The sequence below is a fragment of the Arabidopsis lyrata genome, assembly GCF_000004255.2.
Source record: "Arabidopsis lyrata subsp. lyrata unplaced genomic scaffold ARALYscaffold_6, whole genome shotgun sequence".
NCBI classification, from domain to species: Eukaryota; Viridiplantae; Streptophyta; class Magnoliopsida; order Brassicales; family Brassicaceae; genus Arabidopsis; species Arabidopsis lyrata.
In genome coordinates this window covers 13288628-13312679 of record NW_003302550.1, presented here as the reverse complement: position 1 = coordinate 13312679, position 24052 = coordinate 13288628, and the positions used below count along the sequence as shown (strand labels likewise).

Sequence of the window (24052 nt, the reverse complement as noted above, 5' to 3'; positions counted from 1 at the left end):
AAGATTATGAAGCTTCTAATCCTCCTGAAAAGAAACATAAGCCCAATGGGCCCGGAACTCCGAACACTCCTGATAAAAGGATTGATGTTATAATGGGAGGATCTAAATTATGCCAAGATTCGATCAGATCAATCAAAAGGCACAAGAAATCAGCAGCAATTCAAACCGCTATGGGTTTTCAGTCAAATGAACAAACACCTTCTATCTCTTTTGACAATTCGGATACTCAAGGATTAACATGACCTCATGACTATGCTCTTGTGATAACTTTAGATGTTGCGAACTTCTAAGTGACAAGGTGCCTAATTGATACTGGAAGCTCGGTAGATCTCATATTTCTAAGCACTTTGCAAAGAATGGGAATCAGTAAAGCCGACATTATCGGTCCACCGGCACCATTGGTAGCTTTCACAAGTGACACATCTATGTCCTTAGGAAACATAAAACTACCAGTACTCGCCGTAGGGGTTCCAAAAATTGTAGAATTCATTGTTTTCGACCGTCCGGCCGCTTACAACATAATTCTCGGAACTCCGTGGATATACCAAATGAAGGTTATACCTTCAACTTATCACCAATGTGTGAAATTTCTGACTCCTGGAGGAATCAGAACCATTCGAGGAGATCAGGAAACATCGCGTTCTTGCTACCTCATGGGACATCGTTTAAAGCTCAAATAGCAATTAATGATAAACGCGAAGCAAGAAAGCACCTCGCGTTACCCAAGTGGTCTCAGTTCGAATGAAGTTACCACAGAAATTGAAATTGATTCCGAATTTCCAGATCGAAAAGTAAAAATCGGTACTACTTTAGATTCAGAAATCAAAGATCAATTGGTAACATTTCTAAAGGAAAATAAACGTACTTTTGCCTGGTCGGCAAAAAATCTGCCCGAAATCGACAAAAGTATCATTACCCATAAATTAAACGTCGATCCCAGTTTTAAATCAATAAAGCAGAAAAGAAAAAAAACTGAGTCCTGACCGAGCTCAAGCGGTCAATGACGAAGTTGATAAACTTTTGAAAATTGGTTCCATTAGAGAAGTAAAGTACCCGGACTAGTTAGCAAACCCCGTGGTAGTCAAAAAGAAGAATGGAAAATGGAGAGTATGTGTCGACTTCACCGACATTAAAAAAGCATGTCCAAAATACAGTTTTCATCTCCCTCATATTGATCGGCTTGTAGAATCAACAGCCGAAAACGAACTCTTATCATTTATGGATGCATTTTCTGGATATAATCAGATCATGATGAATCCCGAAGATGAAGAGAAAACATCTTTCATAACAGATAGAGGAATCTACTGTTACAAAGTTATGCCATTCGGTTTAAAAAATGTCGGAGCAACATACCAGCGTTTAGTTAACAAAATGTTCGCAAAACATTTGGGCCAAACGATGGAAGTCTATATCGATGATATGCTCGTGAAGTCTCTTAAGAAATCCGAGCACATCACTCATCTTGAACAATGTTTCAAAATTCTGAATGAGTTCGGAATGAAATTAAATCCAGCTAAATGTTCTTTTGGTGTGCCTTCAAGAGAATTCTTAGGTTACATAGTCACGGAAAGAGGAATAGAAGCAAATCCTAATCAGATTAACGCTTTCCTCACAATGCCTTCGCCAAAAAACATTAAAGAGGTCCAACGATTGACGGGCAGAATTGCTGCGTTGAATCGTTTCATCTCGAAATCTACCGATAAATGTCTCCTTTATTATCAAATTTTAAAAGGAAACAAGAAATTTCGATGGGATGATCAATGCGAAGCAGCTTTCGATCAACTCAAAACTTATTTGACAACACCACCGGTTCTCTCAAAACCTGAGTCAGATGAGAAACTTTATCTTGACATTTCAGTTTCAAATCATTCTGTAAGTGGGGTTTTAGTTCGAGAGGATCGATGTGATCAAAAGCCGATTTTCTATATAAGTAAATCTCTTACCAGTCCAGAATCGAGATATACCATGATGGAAAAATTAGCTTTAGCAGTAGTCATATCTGCTAGAAAACTAAGACCTTATTTCCAGTTTCATCCGATAGAAGTTTTAACTTCTCATCCACTTCGCTCAATTCTTCACGGACCAAGTCAGTCCGGTAGATTGGCGAAATGGGTTATCGAACTCAGTGAGTACGATATAGAATATAAAAGTCGAACTAGTGCAAAAGCACAAGTTCTGGCTGATTTTCTAACCGAACTACCATTAGATGATGGAACCTTTATTGAAACAGACTCTACATGGAAATTACATGTAGATGGCTCTTCTTCTAAACAAGGATCCGGAATCGGTATTAGGCTCGAAACTCCGACAAAGGAAATAATCGAACAATCATTTCGATTAATGTTCCCGGCTTCGAACAATGAAGTCTCTTAGCAGGACTTCGACTTGCTCTTGCAATTGGAGCAGAAAAAATAATAGCTTATTGTGATTCTCAGCTAGTTGTGAACTAGTTCACGGAAGATTACGAAGCTAAGGCACCTCGAATGGAAGCCTACCTTTCGGCCGTCAAAAAGTTAGCTGGAAAATTCAAAATATTCGAATTAGTTAGAATACCTCGAGGCGAGAACACTTCGGCAGACGCTTTAGCTGCCCTAGCTTCTATCTCAGATCCCAAACTCAAGCGAGTTATTCCAGTTGAAATGTATTACTTCACGAAGTATTTCAGATGAAGGAACAGGAAACGATAATATTTTGGAGGTCGAGCATATCGAAACTCCAGAATAAAATTCCGACAACAAGAACAGTTCGTTTGTTGTCACTAGATCACGAGCAAAGTCTCAAGATGACGAACTTACTCCACAACCGGAACTTCCTAAAAGAAAGCCGAGAAGAAAACTAAAAGATCAAGAGGTTCCCATTAAAGAACCATCTAGAGCTGAACAGTCACTTCCAAAAACCGCAAATAATGAAGAAGTTCTGGTAACAGTCAAAAATGATCCTGATATTCCTTCCGAGCCGGAACCAAAGAAGTTTATACTCAAGGATAATACTTCCGCTAATGATTGGGGGGCTGACTGGAGGGTACCCATCAAAAATTTCATTCTTAATGGAGAACTACCATCGAACAAATGGCAAGCTCGCAAATTAAGAATTATCAGCGCTAAGTATTGTATAATTAAAGAGTCATTGTACAAGCGAGGTGTCAGTGATCCTTATCTTTTATGTATTTTCGGGCCCGAAGTTGAAATAGTGACAAGCGAGGTCCACGAAGGGCTTTGCGGTAGTCATTCTTCGGGACGAGCAATGACTTTTAAAATCAAACGGTTAGGATATTTCTGGCCAACTATGATTTCTGACTGCATCGATTACGCCAAACGGTGTAAAAAATGACAGATGCACGCTCCTTTTATTCACCAGCCATCTGAATTATTGTCATCAATATCCGCTCCATACCCTTTCATGAGATGGTCAATGGATATAGGGTGTCCGATGCATCGCTCAACGCAAGGCGTCCAATATTTATTAGTTCTAACGGACTATTTTTCCAAATGGATTGAAGCTGAAGCTTACGTAAACATACAAGATTCTGTGGTAAAGACATTCTTGTGGAAACATATTATTTGTCTCCATGGAGTTCCTTACAAAATTGTAACGGACAATGGTCCACAGTTCATTTCAAATGATTTTGAAGATTTTTGTTCCTCTTGGGGGATAAAACTTAGCTATTCAACGCCGAGGTATCCTCAAGGAAATGGGCAAGCGGAAGCTTCCAATAAAACCATTCTCAGCAATCTTAAAAAACGTTTGAATGCTCGAAAAGGTGGTTGGTATGACGAGCTGCAACCTGTGTTGTGGGCATATCGAACAACCCCGAGACGAGCAACGGGAGAAACTCCATTCTCATTAGTATATGGGATGGAAGCAGTAGTCCCAGCCGAGCTGAATGTTCCTTGTTTACGCCGGAGCGAAGCTCCACTTAACGAAGAACTAAATTCTAAGTTATTAGAAGACGTTCTCGATACAATTGATGAAAGGCGAGACCAATCCCTTATTCGACTTTAGAACTATCAGCAGTTGACCGCTCGATACTATAACTCAAAGTTGAAAAACAAACCTTTAAATGTAGGAGACTTTGTTTTAAGGCGAGTGTTCGATAACACAAAAGAAGAAGGAGCTGGAAAACTCGGTATTAACTGGGAAGGCCCTTATCAAATCACAGAAAGAATCCGAAATAGTGTATACCGTTTAAAAGACCTTGACGGTAATCCCGTTCAAAGGCCTTGGAACATCATCAACTTGAAAAAGTTCTATTGCTAAAACAAATATATATTCGAACTACGATTTGGCTTGATTCTATTTTGGGTACGTAGGCAGCTCGCTAAACACAAGTCCAGTTATAAAAATAAAAATATTATTCCAATCATGGAGTCTTGTTTTTATAAACTTGATCTTCGAGCATAAATATAAAAATACGTTGCGAACAATGTATGAAGAAATATTTTAGCTAAACAAAAACCAGATCTAGAAGGGTCTTGGATTACGGAATAACTCTGCTCCTTGGCCTGCGAGGTCAACGATTCTCAGAATGCAACCCGGCATGGTTCCGTACTCCTGGAGGCCTATCTCGATCCAATCGGAAGGATGGGCATCGAGGCGATGAAGCTCGCGAGAAATATCGAGATGACGCTTATCTAGTTCCATTCTTCTTTTCCTAATCTCAATTTTCTCACCTTCGAGCTCGTTGTGCCGAGTGAAAAGCTGAAGAAAATAAAACGCTTCGTTTAAACAACAACAAAAGGAGTCAAATCACTAGGTAAAACAATACCTTGTCAATAAACTCCTCAGCCTTGATACGATCTTGAGATGATAATCTCTCGATTAACACGTTCGGAACCTGAATGTTGGTTCCCCACCCTAATGGACGTGACTCTTCTGGTTCGTCGGTTGCTTCCGTTTTTACAATCTCGATGTCTGACGTTTCCGGAAGATCATCGCTTATCGTTTTGAATGAGTCGAGGGGGGGGGGTTCTCTGAAGAATTACCTTCCTCGAACATCTTTGTAGAATTACTGTTGATAAAACTCAATAATGAACTACACCTACTTTATATTCGAAATATACTCAATCACATTTAAGAGGGTCAATTGACGATTTCCCAAAATTTAATAGAGTTAATTGCTAATTATATTCCCTAAATTAGCGCATTAAATAAGATTGAAATAAATCGACAAATTTAAAGCAAAAGGGGAAACATAATTAATGTCGATGGGCCGCTAGCCCAATAGCATTGTTACAAATGAAAATAAATCAAAGGAATTGTTCGATCAAAAGTCTTCGTTCGATAACGATTCCAGCGAGGTGGATGATCCCAAACAGCTTTCTGAGGATAATCCTTCGTCAGAAGATAAATCGAGGAGACCGGAAGAATGATCGATTGATTTCGCCTCCGTTTCTTCATTTTCCTCAGTTTTTAACATCGAAAATCTCTGAAACTCTGAAGAACATGAAACGAAAGAGGATCTGTCGCCGGTTGCTAAGGATAGATGAGATAATTTGTCCAGCGCGCAGAGGAATCTTCGAAGGCAAGAAGGAATGATAGCCACGATATCTAAACCCTTCCTCTCCCACTCATGCGGTTCAGATTTGAGGCGATGGATATCTCTTTCTATTTTCCTTATAAGCTCGTCAAGAGCACGACGCCTCCTTCCGATTCTTTGTCTCTTATCACATAAAGCTTTATGTCTCCTGACGATCTGTTTGAACAAACATTTTGTCAACTGTCTGAAAGAGAATATACAGTCTTCTGAAAAGACTAAAAATTAGAAAGGGAACCTTTTCCAAGAAGTCATAACATTTGACCCTTTCTTTCCCCGTTCGGAAATGAAAAAACGTAGGGTAAATGACTCCCTTTGGAGAGAATCCGTCTTCGGATTCAAACAATGGATCCCCGTTTGAAGTTGTTATTCTTGAGCTTGATCTGAAAGAAGATAGCGGCATATTTCAGTTTTTTTTTACAATAAACTGTGAGAGTCTTTCAGAATTCTTTTAAAGGAGAAAGGTGTTCAGACTCTTTAAAAAATATATATATATATATACATATATATATATATATAACGGGCCTGCTAGAGCAGACTTCAGGTCCAATTAAAACGTGGCCCAACATTTTCAAAGCCATTTTTAGGCTATGATCGAAACCATTGCCTGGTCATTTTTATGGCAAAATTCTCATGAATTATAAAAATCTTATCCCTCGATAAAAAGCTTAAGCCGAGCTCCATCCTCGCTTCCGAGAGACCGAGGAAAAATACTTGTTAAGGTTTTTTCTTTAAAAAGGGCAAGTAGGTCTGATCAGCCTATCTCTCCTATAATTCTAAACCATTTCGGTTAGGAGGACTTTGCAAACCCTCCAGGTAAAATCGATGGTTTTCACATAGATTAAATATTTCTTTCTAAAGAAATTTTAATTAAAAACCCCCTTGGGCAAATTATTCAAAACAGTAATAAAAGCCCCCTTGGGCAAAAAACTCGAAAAGAAATAAACGGCCCCATGGCCAACAAAGCGAATTTCATGTCTTAAAATTAAAGGGACAATCCCCATAAAAGTGAGTGCAATCACCATCATTCATTCATAGGCGAGCCGCCTTCATCTCCTACTTGGCTTGAGACAGGAGCACCCCCGACGGTAGCATCTTGAGTTGTGAGAACCACCTCAGGGTTAAGCGAGCTAGCATCCTGAGGAATTTCGCTCCTCGGTTCAATGTCATCTTCCATAATCGAGGAAATGGCAGGATCCTGACCAGAGAACCCCTGAGTTTGTTCCAAAGAAATTTTGTCAACATTGGTTCCGAACTCATTAAAATGAGCACGAAGAGAACCAGTTAACATCATCTCGTCCAAAGACAAACCGGTATTAGGTTCGATCAATGGAGGGGAATCAGCGAACTCAGAAGCAAATTACTGCAAATCTAAATATGGCTGAGGAGCAGTAGCTAGCTTAGCTTCAGTCTTAGCGAGCTCAGCGCCAACTGTCTCCTTTTCTTCAGCCAGATTAATTGTGTTCCTTCTTCTATCTCCTTGATCAGATCGAGATTGCTCTTCATCTCATCACGTTCGGAGTTAAGTTTGTTCCAATCTTTATCCGCAGTGATAAATTCATGCACAGCAAGAAGACACTTTTGCCCAGCTCCTTTAACTTCTTTCCGAGCATCATGAGATATGTTGCGAATATCTCGATCTTTCAGTTTGGAAAGAGACTCATTTTTGCGTTCGAGCTCCTCAGCAGCTGTTTTGACCTTGCTAAGCTCTGATCTCAGAAGCTCGATTTCGCCCTTTGCGAAGTTATGATCAGCAAGGGCAGTTTTTAGCTTTTGCTCTGTCTTAGTCAAAATCTTCCTTGTCTCCTCGCCAGATCTTTCGAGTCGCTCGATTTCTTTCTAACGAGCCGAGTCGAGACCAATCGTCTCCTTCACAAGCTGATTGGAAGATTGGAGTTTCTCAATCTCTCCTTCAGCAATAGCAGCTCTCTTAGAAACTTTGGTAAGCTCCTCTTCGTAATGGTTGATGATGCTGTTCACATCCAGGGTTGCCTAATAAAAGGAGATGTGATAAGAAAAGGGAGATACAAAATTAGATGTTTACATATTCGAACAGTCAAACCTGGGAGGAGTGGAATGAATGACTGATATACATCTTCTTGATGTCATCCCTCCAGTGCCCAAAGGACGGAAGTTTCTTCCCAAAGCGAGTGTGGAAACATCTTTTAGATGTTTCCAATCTTCTCTTTATCTGAAATAGAGATATTTCTGTGAGTATTGAGCTTCCTAAAGGGTCGGTTAATCTCCAGTAACAAAATGTTAATTGAAGGTTACCTGATTGAGATGAGGCTCTGGCAACAAGTCCTGAGCTCGGAGACGATCGAACTCTAGAGGTATTACCTCGGGGACGTCTAGGGGGTAACATCCCTTAACTCAGCGGTTCCCTTATAACAATTCCTGAATCAGGGTTTATATCCTGAGCTTCAGCAGATTCAGGAATTGGTAGTTTTGAAGGATTTATTTTGTCCTTCCTTATGCTCTTGGGTTGTCCCTGGAGCGGGGGTTCGAGTTCCTCAGCCTTCTTCTTCTTCATGAAAGAAGAATCGCCTATAAGACCTTCCTCTTCAGCAGTAGCAGCGATCGTGTTGTCTGCTGCTGGGGTGGAGGGATGAGCATTGTTTATGACAACCGCCATTAACTTTGAGCCCTCAAGGGACCCGTCATCAACTAAAAGAGTTTTTCGGTAGATTTTGTCATCTCCGGCGGAAGATGCATTTTTCTTGTTTCTTCCAATCTGGGAAATCTGATCTTTGACTTTCTTGTCTGCTTCTCTGATCTTTCTCCTATCTCGGGCATTCAGACTAGAGAGATCAATCTCAGCAGGAGGAGGGTCGACGGGGTGAGTGAGGCCCATTCTGACAGAATGTCCGGCACCGTGAATTCTCTCCAAAGTAAAAGAATTCCAATTAACTGGCCTCTCCAGGACGGCCTGGTAAAAGTTTAAAAAATTGACAGAGGGAACTGGCCGAATTTGGGGACCTGCGGAAAAACGAGAAAGTATTAACACAGTTCGAAATAGCCTGGGAAACTTATTCAGTTTCTACCCAAATTCGATGACCAGTGAATTCGAAGGAGTTCAGAAGAACTCTGAACCGAAAAACTATTTATACGGAAGAAGAACCAAAATTTCCTCCAGTCGTTGTCTTTTAAAGGCAGGCCATCAATAAGGTTCCGATCTGCGATCGGATAAAGGGCATAATACCCAAAAGTTCTGGATTCACGAGCCTGGAAGAATTCCAAGAGCTCGCTAAGTCCCAGCGAGTAGCCCGCCTCCGCCGCAATAGTGAAGGTACACATAAGATACCGGAGCATGTTGGGCGACATCTGAGAGAAGGCGATTCCCAGATGGTCGAGGTAAATAAGAAGTATCTCAAGAAGGGGGAGGAACAAGCCGCACCCTTTGAAATAAATTTCATAGGCGCAGCAATAACCCTCTCGCCCCGATTCCGGAGACTCGTAAGGCTCCGGGACCACCATCTCCACTTCGGGGGGAATGTGGCATAAGCGACGGAGATCGTTAAGAGAATCAACAGTCGATTGACTCTGAGGGTGAAGATCAAACCCGCCTCCAGTTTGGGTATAAGGTTCGGTTCCCTCACCCATGAAAGCTTCGAGATCATGAGCCTCATATTCGCGAATTCAGAAGAGAGGTTCGACATTTTATGAAAGGGATTTTTACCGAAAGGAAACAACGACCTCTGTAATAAGAATGAAAGTTTTCTAGGTAAAGAAGATAAGATGGAAAAGTAATATTACCTCTTAGAACCCTAAAGTATGATGGGAGACCTCCTCGAGAATATTGGGAAGCGAGACAGTTTTCCCTGCAGTATTAATATAAAATTACAAAATTAATGATGACGGTTGTCAGGGAAATCATTTGATTATCCGAGATCGGCGTAACAGCGTAAAACATGGAGAAATTCCAGAATGTTAAAGATCTCGATTCATTAATTACTATTTACTTAAGTCTTCCAAGCCGAGCACTCAGCTCGCAAGACTTGGGAGGCTAAATGTTGGGGTCGGATCCCACACATTCTCGGTAGGATCCACTTGGATCTGTCCGCGTCATTATTACATAATAATCCTCTCGGAATTGAAGATATTTTTATTATAAGTATCGAGCTTAACCAGTCGGAAGATCGATTCAGTCTAGTAGAAGAGCTCGATCTTTGCCAGTATGGAGTTCGCTCTTATTCGACAGACAGTTCGCATAGAGAAAGGCCGAAGCGAGGAGAATATTGTTCGAGGCTCGCAGTAGCGTCAAAACGCGGGAGTTCGGAGTCAGCAAGAAAAAGTTCGGAAGATCCATGCGAAGCCCAAGATAGTTCAAATTCAAGCCGTTTCGGTCAAATTGTAACTTACATGATTAATGCGGATCAATGCGATTATGAGCAGTAAATGACCGCATTAATCATGTTTTCTCTATAAAAACAGCCTCAAACGCATGTGTTTGGGAGAGACAAATCTTTTTACTCACTACCACTAAGCAATACAACATACTTTTTTCTCTTACAATTTCGCAAGGCTTTGCATACTTCGTTCTTATCAAATTTCTTTACTTTATTCTTTTCTTGGTTAATTTCCCTTTCGAATTCTCATATTCATTCGTTGATTTTAAGAGTTTTTCTCCACTGAAATACTTAAAGATAATCGAGTGTGAATCCTACATCTACAATCGATGCAAAAGTGAAAGTAATAAGACTTATAGTTAGTTTAATGTCTTCATTGAGATATTTTGTAGGTGGTGTTTGGTAAAGATCATACTTTCAGGGTATAAAATGATTGGGTATAAATACACATTTTTAGTAATAACGTAGATAATAGATTTGTAAATGGATGTAATAAGATGACTGCTTATCTGGTAGTTTGCATGTCAAATAATTTTTGAAGAAGTTATGGAATTATATTTTAAGCAAGATTGCGAGACTACATTTTTGAAATTTGGAAATAGTAATTATGATGAATATTTGGCAAAAATTTTGGTGATTGATAATTTAAATTATTGTAATATGTGTTACAATAAATTTAAAATATAGAAATGCAATTTAGTATATTAAAAAAACAAATATATAAATATCTCATTTTCTAACTAAAAAAATATCTATTTACTTTCGAAAGATAGTTTCTGCTTAGGCCATGCGCAATGGCGCATTTTCTCCCCGGGTGTGACCATTAAAGTAATCGAAAATAAGAGAAAAGTTGTCTCTCTCTTCACACCCGGGTGTAAGTTACACCCGGGTGTAAGACACTCTCTCTCTTTCTCTCTCTTTCTTTCTCTCTCTTTTTTCTCTCTCTTTAAATTATAATAATAAAAAAAAATTTACACCCACACTCACACTTACCCCATTGTGGATGCTCTTACAACAAAATTTGAATATATATATTGTTTTGTTAAATTAATTTTTATAAAAAGTTTAAAACCCGCACGATGTGCGGGTCCTTATCTAGTAGTATATAGAAAGAGTTGTTACAAACAAACAAAAAAAGTAAGATACAATGAAGCCAAAATCCACAACACTATTGTGCCATCAAGAACTTCAAACGATGACAAAATAAAACCCTCAAACCTTTTCACACATCTCTCTGAACCCTCCAAAGAAGACAGAATCTGGACTATTAATTATGATCCAGTTTCTGTGAACCCCATAAAAACATCCAACATCAAACTATCACCAACCCAAAGAAAACTTTGAGAAACAATCACAAACAAAACATATAGGCATGCTCTCAGATGTAAGCAAAAAAAAAGTAACTTGAGGGCTGTGTCCTTTTAAAACCAGAACTGCAAAATCCACAAGTTCAAATGCTCCTAAAATCGCGAGTCGACCATCGCCTTACTCAGGTTCAAATGGTCCTTACTCTACTGGAGGACGCCGCCTCAACCTCATCCTACTCAGGCTCATACTCAGCACTTTCACAAGAGATGGAAAAGAAAGATGAAAGATTTCTTGACTGATTACTGTTATATCATGTCAAGCTTGACATTCTTCGTCTGTGGTGACACAGTTTAGCTCTCACATTTGGATCCGATGAAGTAACCATCTTGCTCCTTGGTGAAGAAGTATCATTCATATTCTTTCTCTGTAAAGAATTATCCTTGATATGTCTTTTAGGCGTTTCTGGTGTTGTTCCACTGTTAGCTGTAGCTTGAAGCGGCTTTGTGTATGATCTTCTAAGGAGAACTCTGTTGCGTGAGTCAGAGAGGCTAAGCGATTGAGAAGTGGAGAATTGAGTAAGGTTTTTAACCATTGATCGTATGCTCTGAGCCTTTGCATTGATTTCCTTCTCTGACATTGTTTGCCTTTGGCGACTAGCAACAGTTGAAGTCATGAAACGTGGGACAAAACCAGAACTCTTGCTTATTTTGACTAGTTTATCAGATGATTTTGGGGTTGCATCCGTCTCTTGTAGATGATCTAAAGGCGAAAGAACTTTCTTTTCGATATCTTCTAGATGCTTATCATTGGTGATCCAAAAGAGTTTCTTGTTTTCATTAAGCAGACACTCTGCTTCCAGTAACCGCGCTTTGATCTTCTTGCAGTTGTCTTGAGTTTCTCGCATTTCCACTTCAAGTTCCGATATTTTCTTTTCTCTTAGCTTTTGGAGTTCCTAAGCAATGATCATGAAAACATTCAGCAATCAGTGAAATGAATTAATATAGAATTGCAAATACTGCATTACAGGTGCTTACTGATGTTAATCCTCTGTTAGACTCTAAGGCTCTCGCACGTTTAGTAAAGCTCAGAGAGCAAATTGTTTCACCAACATCTTCATCACGTGGACTTATGTGCACAAGCATCAGAACCTTTGATCTAGTACCTAAATAAAGTTAAATCACAAATCCATTAAACTCACAAAAACAATCAAACTTCGATAACTTAAGTATATGGTAATCTCAAAAGACTTTTAAGATAATATTTTAAGCAACCATATGCCTTTACCTAGAGAATCTTTAAGAATTTGAGTTAGCTTGCTGTTCCTGCAAGCAACAAAAAAGGAAAAAAGCTAAACTCAGTAGCATGACCAAAGCAAGATCTATTTCACTTCTGCCAGATAGATGTCTCTGCTTCAATGGTATATGTGTGTGAAAAGGAAATAAAAGCTGAGAGCTTGCCTGTAAGGCACATGTCCCTTCTTTCTCCTTAACGCTGCAATCACGTCTCCAAGAGCGGACAGTGAGAGGTTTATGGCCCTTCCCTCATCCATAGTTTGCCCTATAGCTCCAGTTTTCAAGAGCCTCTCACTTCCTCCAAGATCTATCATCCAAAGCTTGCTAACTTCAGTTTTTGACCCCACAGCATCCCCACGACGAAAGATTGTGATCCTTGTTAAACTAGAGATAAACTAATTGAATAAGGGTAACTACCAAACTGAGAAATAACAGATGTTTTGAGAATTGACAAATACAGTTAGAACCATCAAGAACTTACCAATGAGATCTGCTTGAAGTTTCGTTTACATTTGTCCAAGAAGTTGATCTGACTCGCCTCCCTTTGTTGTACCACCATCTAGCCTTTGTAAAATCCGGTACTTCCACTTCAGTCAAACCCTCAATTTCGACCGAACCCTTTAAGTCTACTTGAATATTAAGGTTGCTACAATACGAAGTACTTAAAAGAATGTTTGTGGTCTTAAAGATAAACCTTTGGATAAGAAAGCTGGTTACTTACCATTTAGCTGAGGCTTCATATGACTTCAAAGACTGTCTTGCAGACAACAAATCTTTCAGGTTACCCATGTAGATTTCCAACATACTCATTTTAAAAGTCACAGAATGTGTAGGATCCATTGAAGCTTCATTGAAAAGCTCTTTAATAGCTCTAGGAGCAAGACCTGGTTGCTCATTTGTGCCATCCTAAGGGAAAAAGTAGCTTAGAAGAAATGCAACTCTCCTAATGAAAATTTTCAATAGAATCTGAGTATCAAGAATGGCTAACCATGGTGAAAGTCTTGCCAGTCCCCGTTTGACCATACGCCAAGACACATACATTGTGACCATCAAGAGCAGATCTAAGAATCGGTTTCACTTCTCCGAAAACGTCTTCTACAGAGTTTTATTTTTTCAACCAGGAGAATGCCTCATTTACTCACAACTGGAAGGAAACAGAAAGCTAAGAAACCAAAATAAGAAGAATCACTAAAGCCTAACAGCAAACTAACCTTGAGTTGCTGATTGATGAAAAACCTTATCAAACTCAAATTCCTTTCGACTTCCAGCAGATCTTATAACAATATTATCCGGTCCAAACGAAACAGGTTCCCTAATCGGTCTCCTTTCCGTCAATAGAAATGGCCTAACTCTACAAAACACACGTATACTTCCTGCAAATTGAAGCCAATCCTTAAGATAACAATCAAAACTAAACCCAAAAAATAAACAAGTTTCAAAACTAAAAGAATTAACAACCTTTAGTGTCTATAATCTTATTCAGAACTTCCCTTCTCTTTTCCTCCAATGACTTTAGCTTTGACTTCAACTCCAAAACTTCCCCTGTAAAAAAACCAACCCAATCAACTTACACTTGAGCTCAAATTCATTTTTAAAACTCTTGATCAAATAGAAAACATACCAATGGAAAAATAACTGTGAGAAGAAGCAAAATCAAGAGATACCTTCAAGGTTTGAAATTGACTTTTCAAGCTGATTCCTTTCATGTTCAGGAACAACATTTACATCAGTATAGACCAAAGGAACAACTGATTCAATAGATTCAGGAACAGACATTGAGCTAACTGGAGATTGAGGGATCAAGATCTCTCCTTTTTCAGCTGAAATTAACATTTTTTTTCTTAGATGACTTGAACGAGATCCAATTTCTGACAAACAAAGAGGAAGTGGAAGTGGAATGGAGACAAAGACAACAAACTCAACGTATCCAATGTAAAAGAATGGTAGTTAGGAACAAAGGAAAAAGAACACTAAACTTATCATTATTATAATTATTGCAGAACTCTCAACAAGAAGACAACTTGAGTTGTCATAAAAACTCAGAGACAGATAATTGATTAATGTTAGTTCACAGCAGAGAGAGAAAAGGAAAGGTTTTTATTTGTCAGAAACAAGAAAACCCCTCGGAACAAGAAATTATTTAATACAAAAGAAAAGTGAAAATTGAAGATGAAGCAATCTATAAAAAAGAAGAACAAAAATCAAAACTTTTAAGGAATCTCAATCTCGTGAATCATCATTAGCCAGAGAAACAGAACCAGATTCGCTCATATGGGTTTAAAGCTATCTTCTCAGAGGCATAAGATGAAGCAAGTGAGAGACAACAACACATGTGTTTTTGATTTTTGACAAAAGGGTATGGATTTTGTCAAATTGAACAATTCTTTGTCTGGTGATGAATGATGATGGTTCTTGATTTCAGAAATGAAACATCTTTCTTCTGTCTCTCTCATTCTGTTTCATCTTCCAACAAAATAGTGGACTTTTTGAGCATTGCAAGATGAAAAATAATCTAAAAGAAAAACGAATGATTAGGAGAATCATGGTAGGTCCATTCAAAGGCAAAAAAAGTTGGTGCCTTTTATTCCTCGCCGACCGGTTTGCCATTATCTTCTTCCTTAGTGCTTCACCGGTTTTGTCATAACCGGTTTTATTCAACAAATTCAGAAAATCAAACACTATGGTTTATGGTAACCGGTTCAAGGTAAACCGACTTTACCGGTTCCAATGATAGTGCTATTATACTGTCTTTTTATTTTTATTCAGCTTGACTCAACAATTTACACAAGAAACAATTGGTTTTGTATTAACTAAATAAAATTCATGAATAATGAATCAGGAAAAAAGATGAATGTACATTGCTTCTTTTTATGTTAACTATCAATGAGTTTTCTCCTTGTTAGCCTTCACTGTTCAACGAATACAATTCACATGAGAAAATATCTGCAGATATGCTTTTGGAGCAGCTTTTTTGGTGGTCTTTGGTGGTGGTACTCCAAAAACATTCCAAAGCCTAAGAGTCTCGTCTCCTGCTGCTGAAGCCACAGTACAACCATCCGGACTCTGTGCCATATAAAGAACTCTTGATGTATGACCATTGAGTTCAGCTATTTTCAACATAGATGGATACTTCCAAAGTGTAAGCTGGTTCTGTGTAAACCCATGTGAACTAAGCAACTCTCTTTCCTTATTACTCCATAACAATGAACAAACTTGAGAGCCAGTTTCTACTGAATTCAAGCAAGCACCAGTGTGTGTATTCCAGAACTTAATAGTCCTATCTCCTACACCACCACCAGTTGCAAGCAAATTCGCTTGGAATGGACACCATGCAAGAGCTTTCGTAGCAGCTGTATGTCCCTCAAACCTCTGCAACCATTTCCTAGTTGAGTTTGAGGATGCGAGAGAACGATCCCATATGTGTACTACCTTGTCGTTACCACCACTTGCTAATTGTTTCCCAGATTCTGACCACTTAAGACCACAAACCTCATCAGTGTGACCCAAGTAACTTCCCACAATTGATGATCTGATCCTCACATCATTGTTGATGATTTTTCCATCCCTTCCTCCAGTTGTTAGGATGTGATTGTTCCATGCTAATGATCCTACTCTTGTCTGGTGACCACCTCTCAATGTTCTCAGTTGACTATTCGAAGCAGAATCCCAAATCTGCACTTCAGAGTTGTCAAGACCAATTGCGAGAGTACAACCATCTTGCATCCAGTTAATACTTGTGACAGGTCCCTTCTCTTCATCAATAGTCACAAGCATAGATGTAGAATCACTAGAAGCATCCCGCAAGTAAATAGAGTGGCCCAAAGCTAGGGCTAAGACATTAGAACTACCCCAGTCCAACAAGTTAAGGTAGAAGTCATCCACAATGCCAGGTGCATCCAAGATTTTCTCACTATTCTGAGGAATGTATCTACGACGCTTTACGGATTTAGATTGTTCATGAGGAGAATCAGAGTGATTACTAGAAAGCAGAGCTTTAGGTTTGTTTCTGAAAGCGAGAATCCGGGTTCGATTCTGATTCATAGTCTCAGCCAATTGGTTCATGTACGCTTTCCTTGACGCTGAAGTTACCTCAACTTTAGGTTTTCTTCCTTCGGTAAGAGCGTAGGGAGCATAGTCGAAATCCATGGCGGATCTATTTGGTATGAACCTGTCGAGGTTTTCCTTGGAAAGTTTCCTAGGAAGAAAGTGTTCTTCAAGTGGAAACCAAGCTTGTGCCATTATTACTAAAGAGTCTCGTCGCTTATACTGTGAGAGAGAGAGAGTGAATGACGACGATGGTGTGAATTGTGAAATTTGGGATTTATTTATAGAAACTAGTGGAGGCAATATAGGGTTTTTTTTACATAAAAAAATGTTAATTACGTACAACGGTTAAATTAGTAAAATGGAAATCGGATCTAAGTTCAGATTTCCTCTATAATGTTAAGAACAAATAAATAATTTTTATTACAATTACTGAAAATTCCAACGGTTAGATTAATAAAAGTAAATCATCATCATTTAATGAAGAAAAGATACTCTTAGGAAAAAAGGAAATAAATAAAAAAAACACCGCTGAATTTTTCTCTCATGGTTTAGTAAAAATCAATATCAAATATGGAAATCAAATTTTACAATTCTATATAAACCCTGAACCGTTCTCAGAGATTATTTTATTTTTGATACGAAACTAAAGCTTCTTTTTTTCTCTGTGTAAACAACAATGGATTCTTCAATGTCGACGAAGAAGAAAACCAAACTGTCTCTGAGAAACCAAACTCGTTTCAAGAAATCATCTCTGTCTTCTTCTACTGCAAAAAAGACCACGAATTTGTCTATGAGAGAAGACACAATGTTTAAGAAAGCCTTCGAGCTTTCAACTCTGTGCGACATTGAAGTCTGTGTCATATATTACGGTCGTGACGGAGAACTCATCAAGACATGGCCTGAAGATAAATCTAAGGTTCGAGACATGGCTGAGAGATTTACCAAACTAAACGATAGAGAGAGACGCAAGAAAAGCACAAACCTTTCTCTGTTGCTAAGGAAGAAGATCCTCGACGACGATAAGCTCTCGGAGAAAGTTTTAGAGATGAAGGATTCGTTAGAAAGTGGTCTACGGGTATTACAAGATAAGCTTCTGTTACTCCAACCCGAAAACCAGACCGAGTTAGGTCAGAGCCGTGTGGTTTCTTCCACAACGAATCCATTGTCTTCTCCTGAGGATCATCATCAACAACAATGGACAGAATCACTGGTGAATGGTGTGTCAAACACAGAGCAAGACCTATCGATGTCATCATTGAGTCAACATCAGAGCAAATTTTCAATCTTTCTCTATAACCATGACAATGGTAGCTTCTGTCAACTCCCTGACTCTGTTTCTAGCTTTGACCAATCGGCTTTACTTGGGGCACAAGGATCAGATCTAAGAAGTAACTTTGATCATCTTCCTATGGTGTTTCCTCCTCAGATGCAGACACAAACCCCACTTGTCCACTTTGATCAGTTTGCGCCATGGAATCAAGCACCATCTTTTACAGATCCAATGATGTTCTCTTATAATTAGGTCTTGTTGTTCCAAGATCTGATTCTTTGACTTGGTCCACGTTTTATTATGTTCTAATATGTATTCTCACTTTAGATTATGTGTTTAACTGTTTCTTCTCGTACCTGATTAAGAGTTTGTAAGAAATCCATTGAATTGTATGCATGTTTTCCTAAGTATGAATGCTATTCTTTTCAAGTTTCTAAAAACAGTCTTGGCTTCTTCTATTTTTGTCTGAGTCTTATCTTTGAGTTTTAAAACCTGCTATAGTCATAGTTTTAATATACTATAGACATTGAATGTTAGATGTCCATTCCATAATATATGCAGATAAGCCAACTAATTTAGTAATTGAGGATTAAATGGAGGAAAGCTTTCCAAAAGAGAAGCAATTATGCGATGAATTCGAAAACTGTAGTGCAAGAAAAGAGGATAGGGACAAGCAAGTTACCTGGCACTTTGATATGTCAGATGCTCTTGTTGCAGTTTCCGACGAAAGATGTTGTTAAATCTAGTGTTTTGTCCAAGTGGTGTAAGACCTCTGGTTTTTTTATTCCCTGGTTAGATCTATTCGCCAATGAATTCACAGATTGCAATGCCTTAGTGAGTTTTGTTGATAGGTTTTTAGATTCCTCTAAGGATTTATGCTTGTGAAAGTTCAAGTAAAGTATCCGGAGGAATGAGGATGGCCAGTCTTGTGGCACGCGGTGGATAGATTCTGTGGTTAAGCGTTAACTTAAGCACCTTGATGCTAAGTGTCATGTGAAACATTAGTTTTTAGAGGTGATTAATTCCCCTAAGTCTTTATATATGTTAGACATTGGTGTACTTAAGACTCCATCAGGTTTTGATGCGTGATTTCGAGTCAGTTTCTTTACCTTGTCTCAGGTTCATGCGTTTAGAAAATAATATATATGGCAGTGGTGAAGCTATACAGTTGCTTATCTCGTCTTGCCCGGTTCTTGAAGATTTGATGAGCATTGCAAGAAGTCTCAATGATAATGTTAAGGTTTTAGGAGTGCAATTCTCAGTCATTAACCAGTCTCAATGTTGAGTTTTATGAAATGGAAGCTGGTGCTCTTGTTTTTGATTATGAAGGCACAGAGTTTTTGATTGATGCCCCTATACTCAAGTACCTGAATTTTAAAGATGATCTAACAGAGAGAGTAAAATCATAAGCAATACAAGTTCTTTAACCAAAGGTGTATGTAGTGGTACTTTAATCTGGTATTTTTTTTATATATCGTTGGCTTACTGCAGTCTGCAGAGGTATATGTCTTACCAGATTCATATATATAAAATGTTCTTTTCATGACTGTTTAGATTCTTATGATCATTATGTTGACTAGTTAGTACCTCTATCATAACATGAACACAGAACCGCTACCGCAGTTTTGCAATTTTACATGTCTACAAGTGACGTTTTGTCTATCCTACATGGAAATGCTTACCTAGACTTCTTGAGAGCTTTCAGAATCTAAAATGACTCGTCATAGTGGTGGTGACTTGCACAAACCCCGAGAGTTTAACATCTATGTTATTAATCTTTGTGTGAGTGTTTTCTATTACTACAACGGTTATATTGATATTAATTAGCAAATGGAAATCGGATCTAATTAAGATTTCCCTCATAGACAACAAACAAAAAAAGGAAATTCATTACTTGAAAATCCCAACGGTTAGATTAATAAAAGAATATCATCAGCAATTAATGAAGCAAATATACTCTTAAGAAAAAAAAAGGAAATGAAACCCACAGAGCTCAGTTTCTTTCCCTCTTGGTTTAGTGAAATCAATATCAAATATGGAAATCAAATTTTTACAATTCTATATATCAACCCTGAACCACTTAGTATCCCAATTCGCAGAGTTTTTTTTTTTCTCTTTGATAAGAAAAACTAAAGCTTCTTTATTTTTTCTTTGTGTAAACAACAATGGATTCTTCAATGTCGACGAAGAAGAAAACTAAATTGTCTCTGAGAAACCAAACTTGTTTCAAGAAATCGTCTCTCTCTTCTTCTACTGCAAAAAAGACCACGAACTTGTCTATGAGAGAAGAGACTATGTTTAAGAAAGCCTTCGAGCTTTCAACTCTGTGCGACATCGAAGTCTGTGTCATATATTATGGTCGTGACGGAGAACTCATCAAGACATGGCCGGAGGATCAATCCAAGGTTCGAGACATGGCTGAGAGATTTACCAAACTAAACGACAGAGAGAGACGCAAGAAAAGCACAAACCTTTCTCTGTTGCTAAGGAAGAAGATCCTCGACGACAATAAGCTCTCGGAGAAAGTCTTAGAGATGAAGGATTCGTTAGAAAGTGGTATACGGGTATTACAAGATAAGCTTAAGTTACTCCAACCCGAGAACCAAATCGAGTTAGGTCAGAGCCGTGTGGTTTCTTCCACAACGAATCCATTGTCTTCTCCTTCGCTAATTGAGGATCATCATCAACAACAATCACCATTGATGTCAAACACAGAGCAAGAGCTATCGACGTCATCATTGAGTCAACATCAGAGCAAATTTTCAGTCTTTCTCTATAACCATGACAACGGTAGCTTCTGTCAACTCCCTAACTCTGTTTCTAGCTTTGACCAATCGGCTTTACTTGGGGCTCAAGGATCTCGTCTAAGAAGTAACTTTGATCTTCCCATGGTGTTTCCTCCTCAGATGCAGACACAAACCCCACTTGTCCACTTTGATCAGTTTGCGCCATGGAATCAAGCACCTTAAGTTTGCAGATCCAATGATTTTCTCTTATACTTAGGTCTTGTTGTTCCAAATTCCGGTTCTTTGACTTGGTTTTATTATGTTCTAATATGTATTCTCACTTTAGATTATGAGTTTAATCCATTGAATTGTATGTTTTCCTTCAGTATGAATGCTATTTTCTCAAGTTTCTAAACACAGTCTTGGCTTCTTCTATTTTTATCCGAGTCTTAAACTGGAGTGTATTTACCTCATACCTGCTATATTAAGAGCTTTAATCTAAAATAGACATATTGAATGTTAGATGTCCATAATTTAAGCAGATAAGCCAACTAGTTGAGCTTGTTTCAGTGGAAATCTTCAGTTCAATTTTGTGAAAGGATTCAATGGAGGAGAGCCTTTTGAAAGAGAAGCGATTATGAGATGAACTCGAAAACTGTAGTGCGAAGACACGAGGATATGATAAGCAAATTACCTGACACTTTGATGTGTCAGATGCTCTTGTGGCAGCTTCCAACACAAGATGTTAAAAGTAGTGTTTTGTCCAAGAGGTGGGAAAACTCTGGCTTTGTTGGATATAAATGCCAATGAATTTCCAGATTACAATGGATAGGTCCTTTAAGGATTCATGTTATCGGAGTCCTGAGTCACGAGAAGTGGCATGAATGTGGTGCAATCAACAAGGGTTAGATTATGTAGATGATGTTAAAAGCCTCTAGTGACTTTTTATGATAATAGGTTGAGCTTTGAAAGACTTGACTGTGGAACATGCTTCTTGATTGTTTCCTGAAACAATAAGCCTCTAGTGTTGTATTTACATTGCCGCAGTTAGAGTACATGTCAAGAAGCGCACTCAACAGCAACTCCTCTGTTTCGAACCTGCTCTTGCTAATGGAAAAATGATTGAATCCGCTTGCCTATCTGTAATGAAGCTAGATGCCAACAAGCAGGTGCTTGTGACGGTAGTTTCTGGCTTCTCCCCAACACTGACCATTTGGTCGTACACTTCAACAGACTTAAAACCAACATAACCAGAGATCATTACATTCAATGACTTAACAACGGCCTTCTGTGACGGTTTCATCAAAATTGTTGTACAATTATTATATACTCGAGCTGCATCTTTTGTCAAATCGTAACAGAAAGCTTGTCCAAATTCTTTTAGCATTAGACACATATACCATCAAGCTAAAAGATCCACCAAGTAGCTACTATATAATTGTAACTAGTGAAAGATCTTGAATCACAAAGAGCATCATTAGTATTGGAGATATGGATTCTCAAATGTATAAAAAAACATTCTTGTATGGAAATGGAATAGGGAAGAATTGAAATTGCAGCCTCAAGAGACTTTGTTCTTAACTGAAAACAGAGAAGACTAGAGAGAAGACCAAAGAATCAGTGAAATCAGAGAGATTAAATGGAATACAGAGATCGATGAAGTCGACACATAAAAACCTGAGCATAGAAAGAAAATCGAAGCAATATCAAAGGTAAACCAGGCAAGATAGAAGGAAGAACTAAGGAGGAAACAAAATGAGGAATAATCCGCTAATTCCATGTACAGCAACATTACATAACTTGGTTTAATAGTCAATTAGCCATTAGCTAATCCAGTAGAAAGGAATACAAAACAGGCAATTGTGCCAACCAACTACACTAGCAAACTTGTAGGCAATGATGTTTCCATGTTTTGATGACATAAGGTAAACCAAAATAGGTAATTCATATTTCAAAAAGGAAAGAAAATAATATTACATACTCCAGACTCACAAGAAGTTCATGTCACCACTAGAAAATCGACAAAATTTCAGCCTAGTCATACTGGTAACTAACTTGTAATCCTATAAGCCAAAGTAAGCTGCATAAAACCAAACACACGACAAGCACTGTCACCATTGAAAATAAAAAGAATTTACAAGGATTCCAAACTCAATTTCACAACGCTACATAACCAAATGGTAAGCTGTGCATAGAGTTACTGGTGGTGGATGAACTATAAGGTAAACTATAAATAGATAGTTCTAACATTCATAGAGACATAAACCACAATGATAATTATGATACTAACCACATAATGCAAAACCAATCAACGACTCATATTAGAAAGATATTTACAAGAACAAATCATATTAGCAAAAGCAAACCATAGAGACAGATCATAAAGAGGATACGGAATCAAAAATCTTAAGGCTGAGTCTTCCCCTCTAAATCATCGTCTTTATTGGTTGATTTAGTTCCACTGGCTTTGAATCGAACCTCCGCGGATTCAATCACACAATTTTGCGAGTTGGCGGGAAAACGCTGTTTTATATTTTTCTAATTTAAATAAATATATGGTTTAAGTGAAAACTAATTATTATTGTATTTAATATTATCCTATTTTATTTTAGTTATCAAGATAATAAATATTTTTAATAAAAATAATTAAGAAATATAAATAGGTCTAAACGGGTTTGATCGTTCCGTATTTGTAGGAGAGGAACGAGTCTTTGGATAATACCTTGATCAGGCTATTCAAGATGGAGTCGCGACTTTTCTGACTCGGTGGCCAAACGCTGAACAAAATTCCTCCAGATTTCGCTTCTTTCGTCACCAGGGCCGGCTCAATTAATTTGGAGTCCTTGTACAAATCTTAAAAATTGGCCATTTTTCAAACAAAAAAAATGGGCATTTTTCATGTTAAAAAATTATTAAAAATTGGCTTTTTTCATAGATAGTTCTAACATTCATAGAGACATAAACTATAAGGTAAACTAAACATAGATAGTTCTAACATTCATAGAGACATAAACCACAATGATAATTATGATACTAACCACATAATGCAAAACCAATCAACGACTCATATTAGAAAGATATTTACAAGAACAAATCATATTAGCAAAAGCAAACCATAGAGACAGATCATAAAGAGGATAAGGAATCAAAAATCTTAAGGCTGAGTCTTCCCCTCTAAATCATCGTCTTTATTGGTTGATTTAGTTCCACTGGCTTTGAATCGAACCTCCGCGGATTCAATCACACAATTTTGCGAGTTGGCGGGAAAACGCTGTTTTATATTCTTCTAATTTAAATAAATATATGGTTTAAGTGAAAACTAATTATTATTGTATTTAATCTTATCTTATTTTATTTTAGTTATCAAGATATTAAATATTTTTAATAAAAATAATTAAGAAATATAAATAGGTCTAAACGGGTTTAATCGTTCCGTATTTGTAGGAGAGGAACGAGTCTTTGGATAATGCCTTGATCAGGCTATTCAAGATGTAGTCGCGACTTTTCGGACTCGGTGGGCAAACGCT

At 38.0% G+C, this 24052-nt stretch overlaps 5 protein-coding genes across 8 annotated transcripts; 2 read left to right on the top strand and 3 right to left on the bottom strand.

Moving 5' to 3' along the window:
* Nucleotides 1-6928: 6928 nt before the first annotated feature.
* Nucleotides 6929-9136, bottom strand: LOC110227366 (uncharacterized protein At3g60930, chloroplastic-like). Its single transcript, XM_021021452.1, has 5 exons — nucleotides 8644-9136; nucleotides 7926-8512; nucleotides 7596-7724; nucleotides 7378-7525; nucleotides 6929-7311 (listed from the first exon to the last, which is right to left on the bottom strand). The coding sequence occupies exons 1-5, from the start codon at nucleotides 9134-9136 to the stop codon at nucleotides 6929-6931; spliced, it is 1740 nt and encodes a 579-aa protein (XP_020877111.1).
* Nucleotides 9137-10943: 1807 nt separating this feature from the next.
* LOC9308360 (kinesin-like protein KIN-14U) lies at nucleotides 10944-14993 on the bottom strand. 3 transcript variants are annotated; one of them, XM_021021237.1, is made up of 11 exons: nucleotides 14257-14993; nucleotides 14147-14181; nucleotides 13941-14024; nucleotides 13694-13855; nucleotides 13471-13577; nucleotides 13204-13388; nucleotides 12964-13128; nucleotides 12648-12866; nucleotides 12475-12512; nucleotides 12225-12352; nucleotides 10944-12142 (listed from the first exon to the last, which is right to left on the bottom strand). In XM_021021237.1, exons 1-11 carry the CDS (start codon nucleotides 14313-14315, stop codon nucleotides 11501-11503), a joined length of 1824 nt encoding a protein of 607 aa, XP_020876896.1. In that variant the 5' UTR covers nucleotides 14316-14993; the 3' UTR covers nucleotides 10944-11500. The 3 variants fall into 3 exon arrangements, with proteins under 3 accessions (XP_020876896.1, XP_020876895.1, XP_020876898.1); XM_021021236.1 differs by having other exon boundaries at nucleotides 14147-14993; XM_021021239.1 differs by lacking the exons at nucleotides 13941-14024; nucleotides 14147-14181; nucleotides 14257-14993 and having other exon boundaries at nucleotides 13471-13626; nucleotides 13694-13790.
* Nucleotides 14994-15395: 402 nt separating this feature from the next.
* On the bottom strand, nucleotides 15396-16758 carry LOC9310476 (cell division cycle 20.5, cofactor of APC complex). Its single transcript, XM_002872244.2, has one exon. The coding sequence runs from the start codon at nucleotides 16719-16721 to the stop codon at nucleotides 15396-15398; it is 1326 nt and encodes a 441-aa protein (XP_002872290.2). The 5' UTR covers nucleotides 16722-16758.
* A 310-nt stretch (nucleotides 16759-17068) lies between these two features.
* On the top strand, nucleotides 17069-19300 carry LOC9310475 (agamous-like MADS-box protein AGL53). Of its 2 annotated transcripts, XM_021021305.1 has the most exons (2): nucleotides 17069-17445; nucleotides 17536-19300. In XM_021021305.1, the coding sequence occupies exons 1-2, from the start codon at nucleotides 17206-17208 to the stop codon at nucleotides 18049-18051; spliced, it is 756 nt and encodes a 251-aa protein (XP_020876964.1). In that variant the 5' UTR covers nucleotides 17069-17205; the 3' UTR covers nucleotides 18052-19300. The 2 variants fall into 2 exon arrangements, with proteins under 2 accessions (XP_020876964.1, XP_002874408.2); XM_002874362.2 differs by having other exon boundaries at nucleotides 17206-19300.
* Nucleotides 19301-19901: 601 nt separating this feature from the next.
* On the top strand, nucleotides 19902-20800 carry LOC9308359 (agamous-like MADS-box protein AGL53). Its single transcript, XM_002874361.2, has one exon. It carries the CDS (start codon nucleotides 19965-19967, stop codon nucleotides 20766-20768), a length of 804 nt encoding a protein of 267 aa, XP_002874407.2. The 5' UTR covers nucleotides 19902-19964; the 3' UTR covers nucleotides 20769-20800.
* Nucleotides 20801-24052: the final 3252 nt, after the last annotated feature.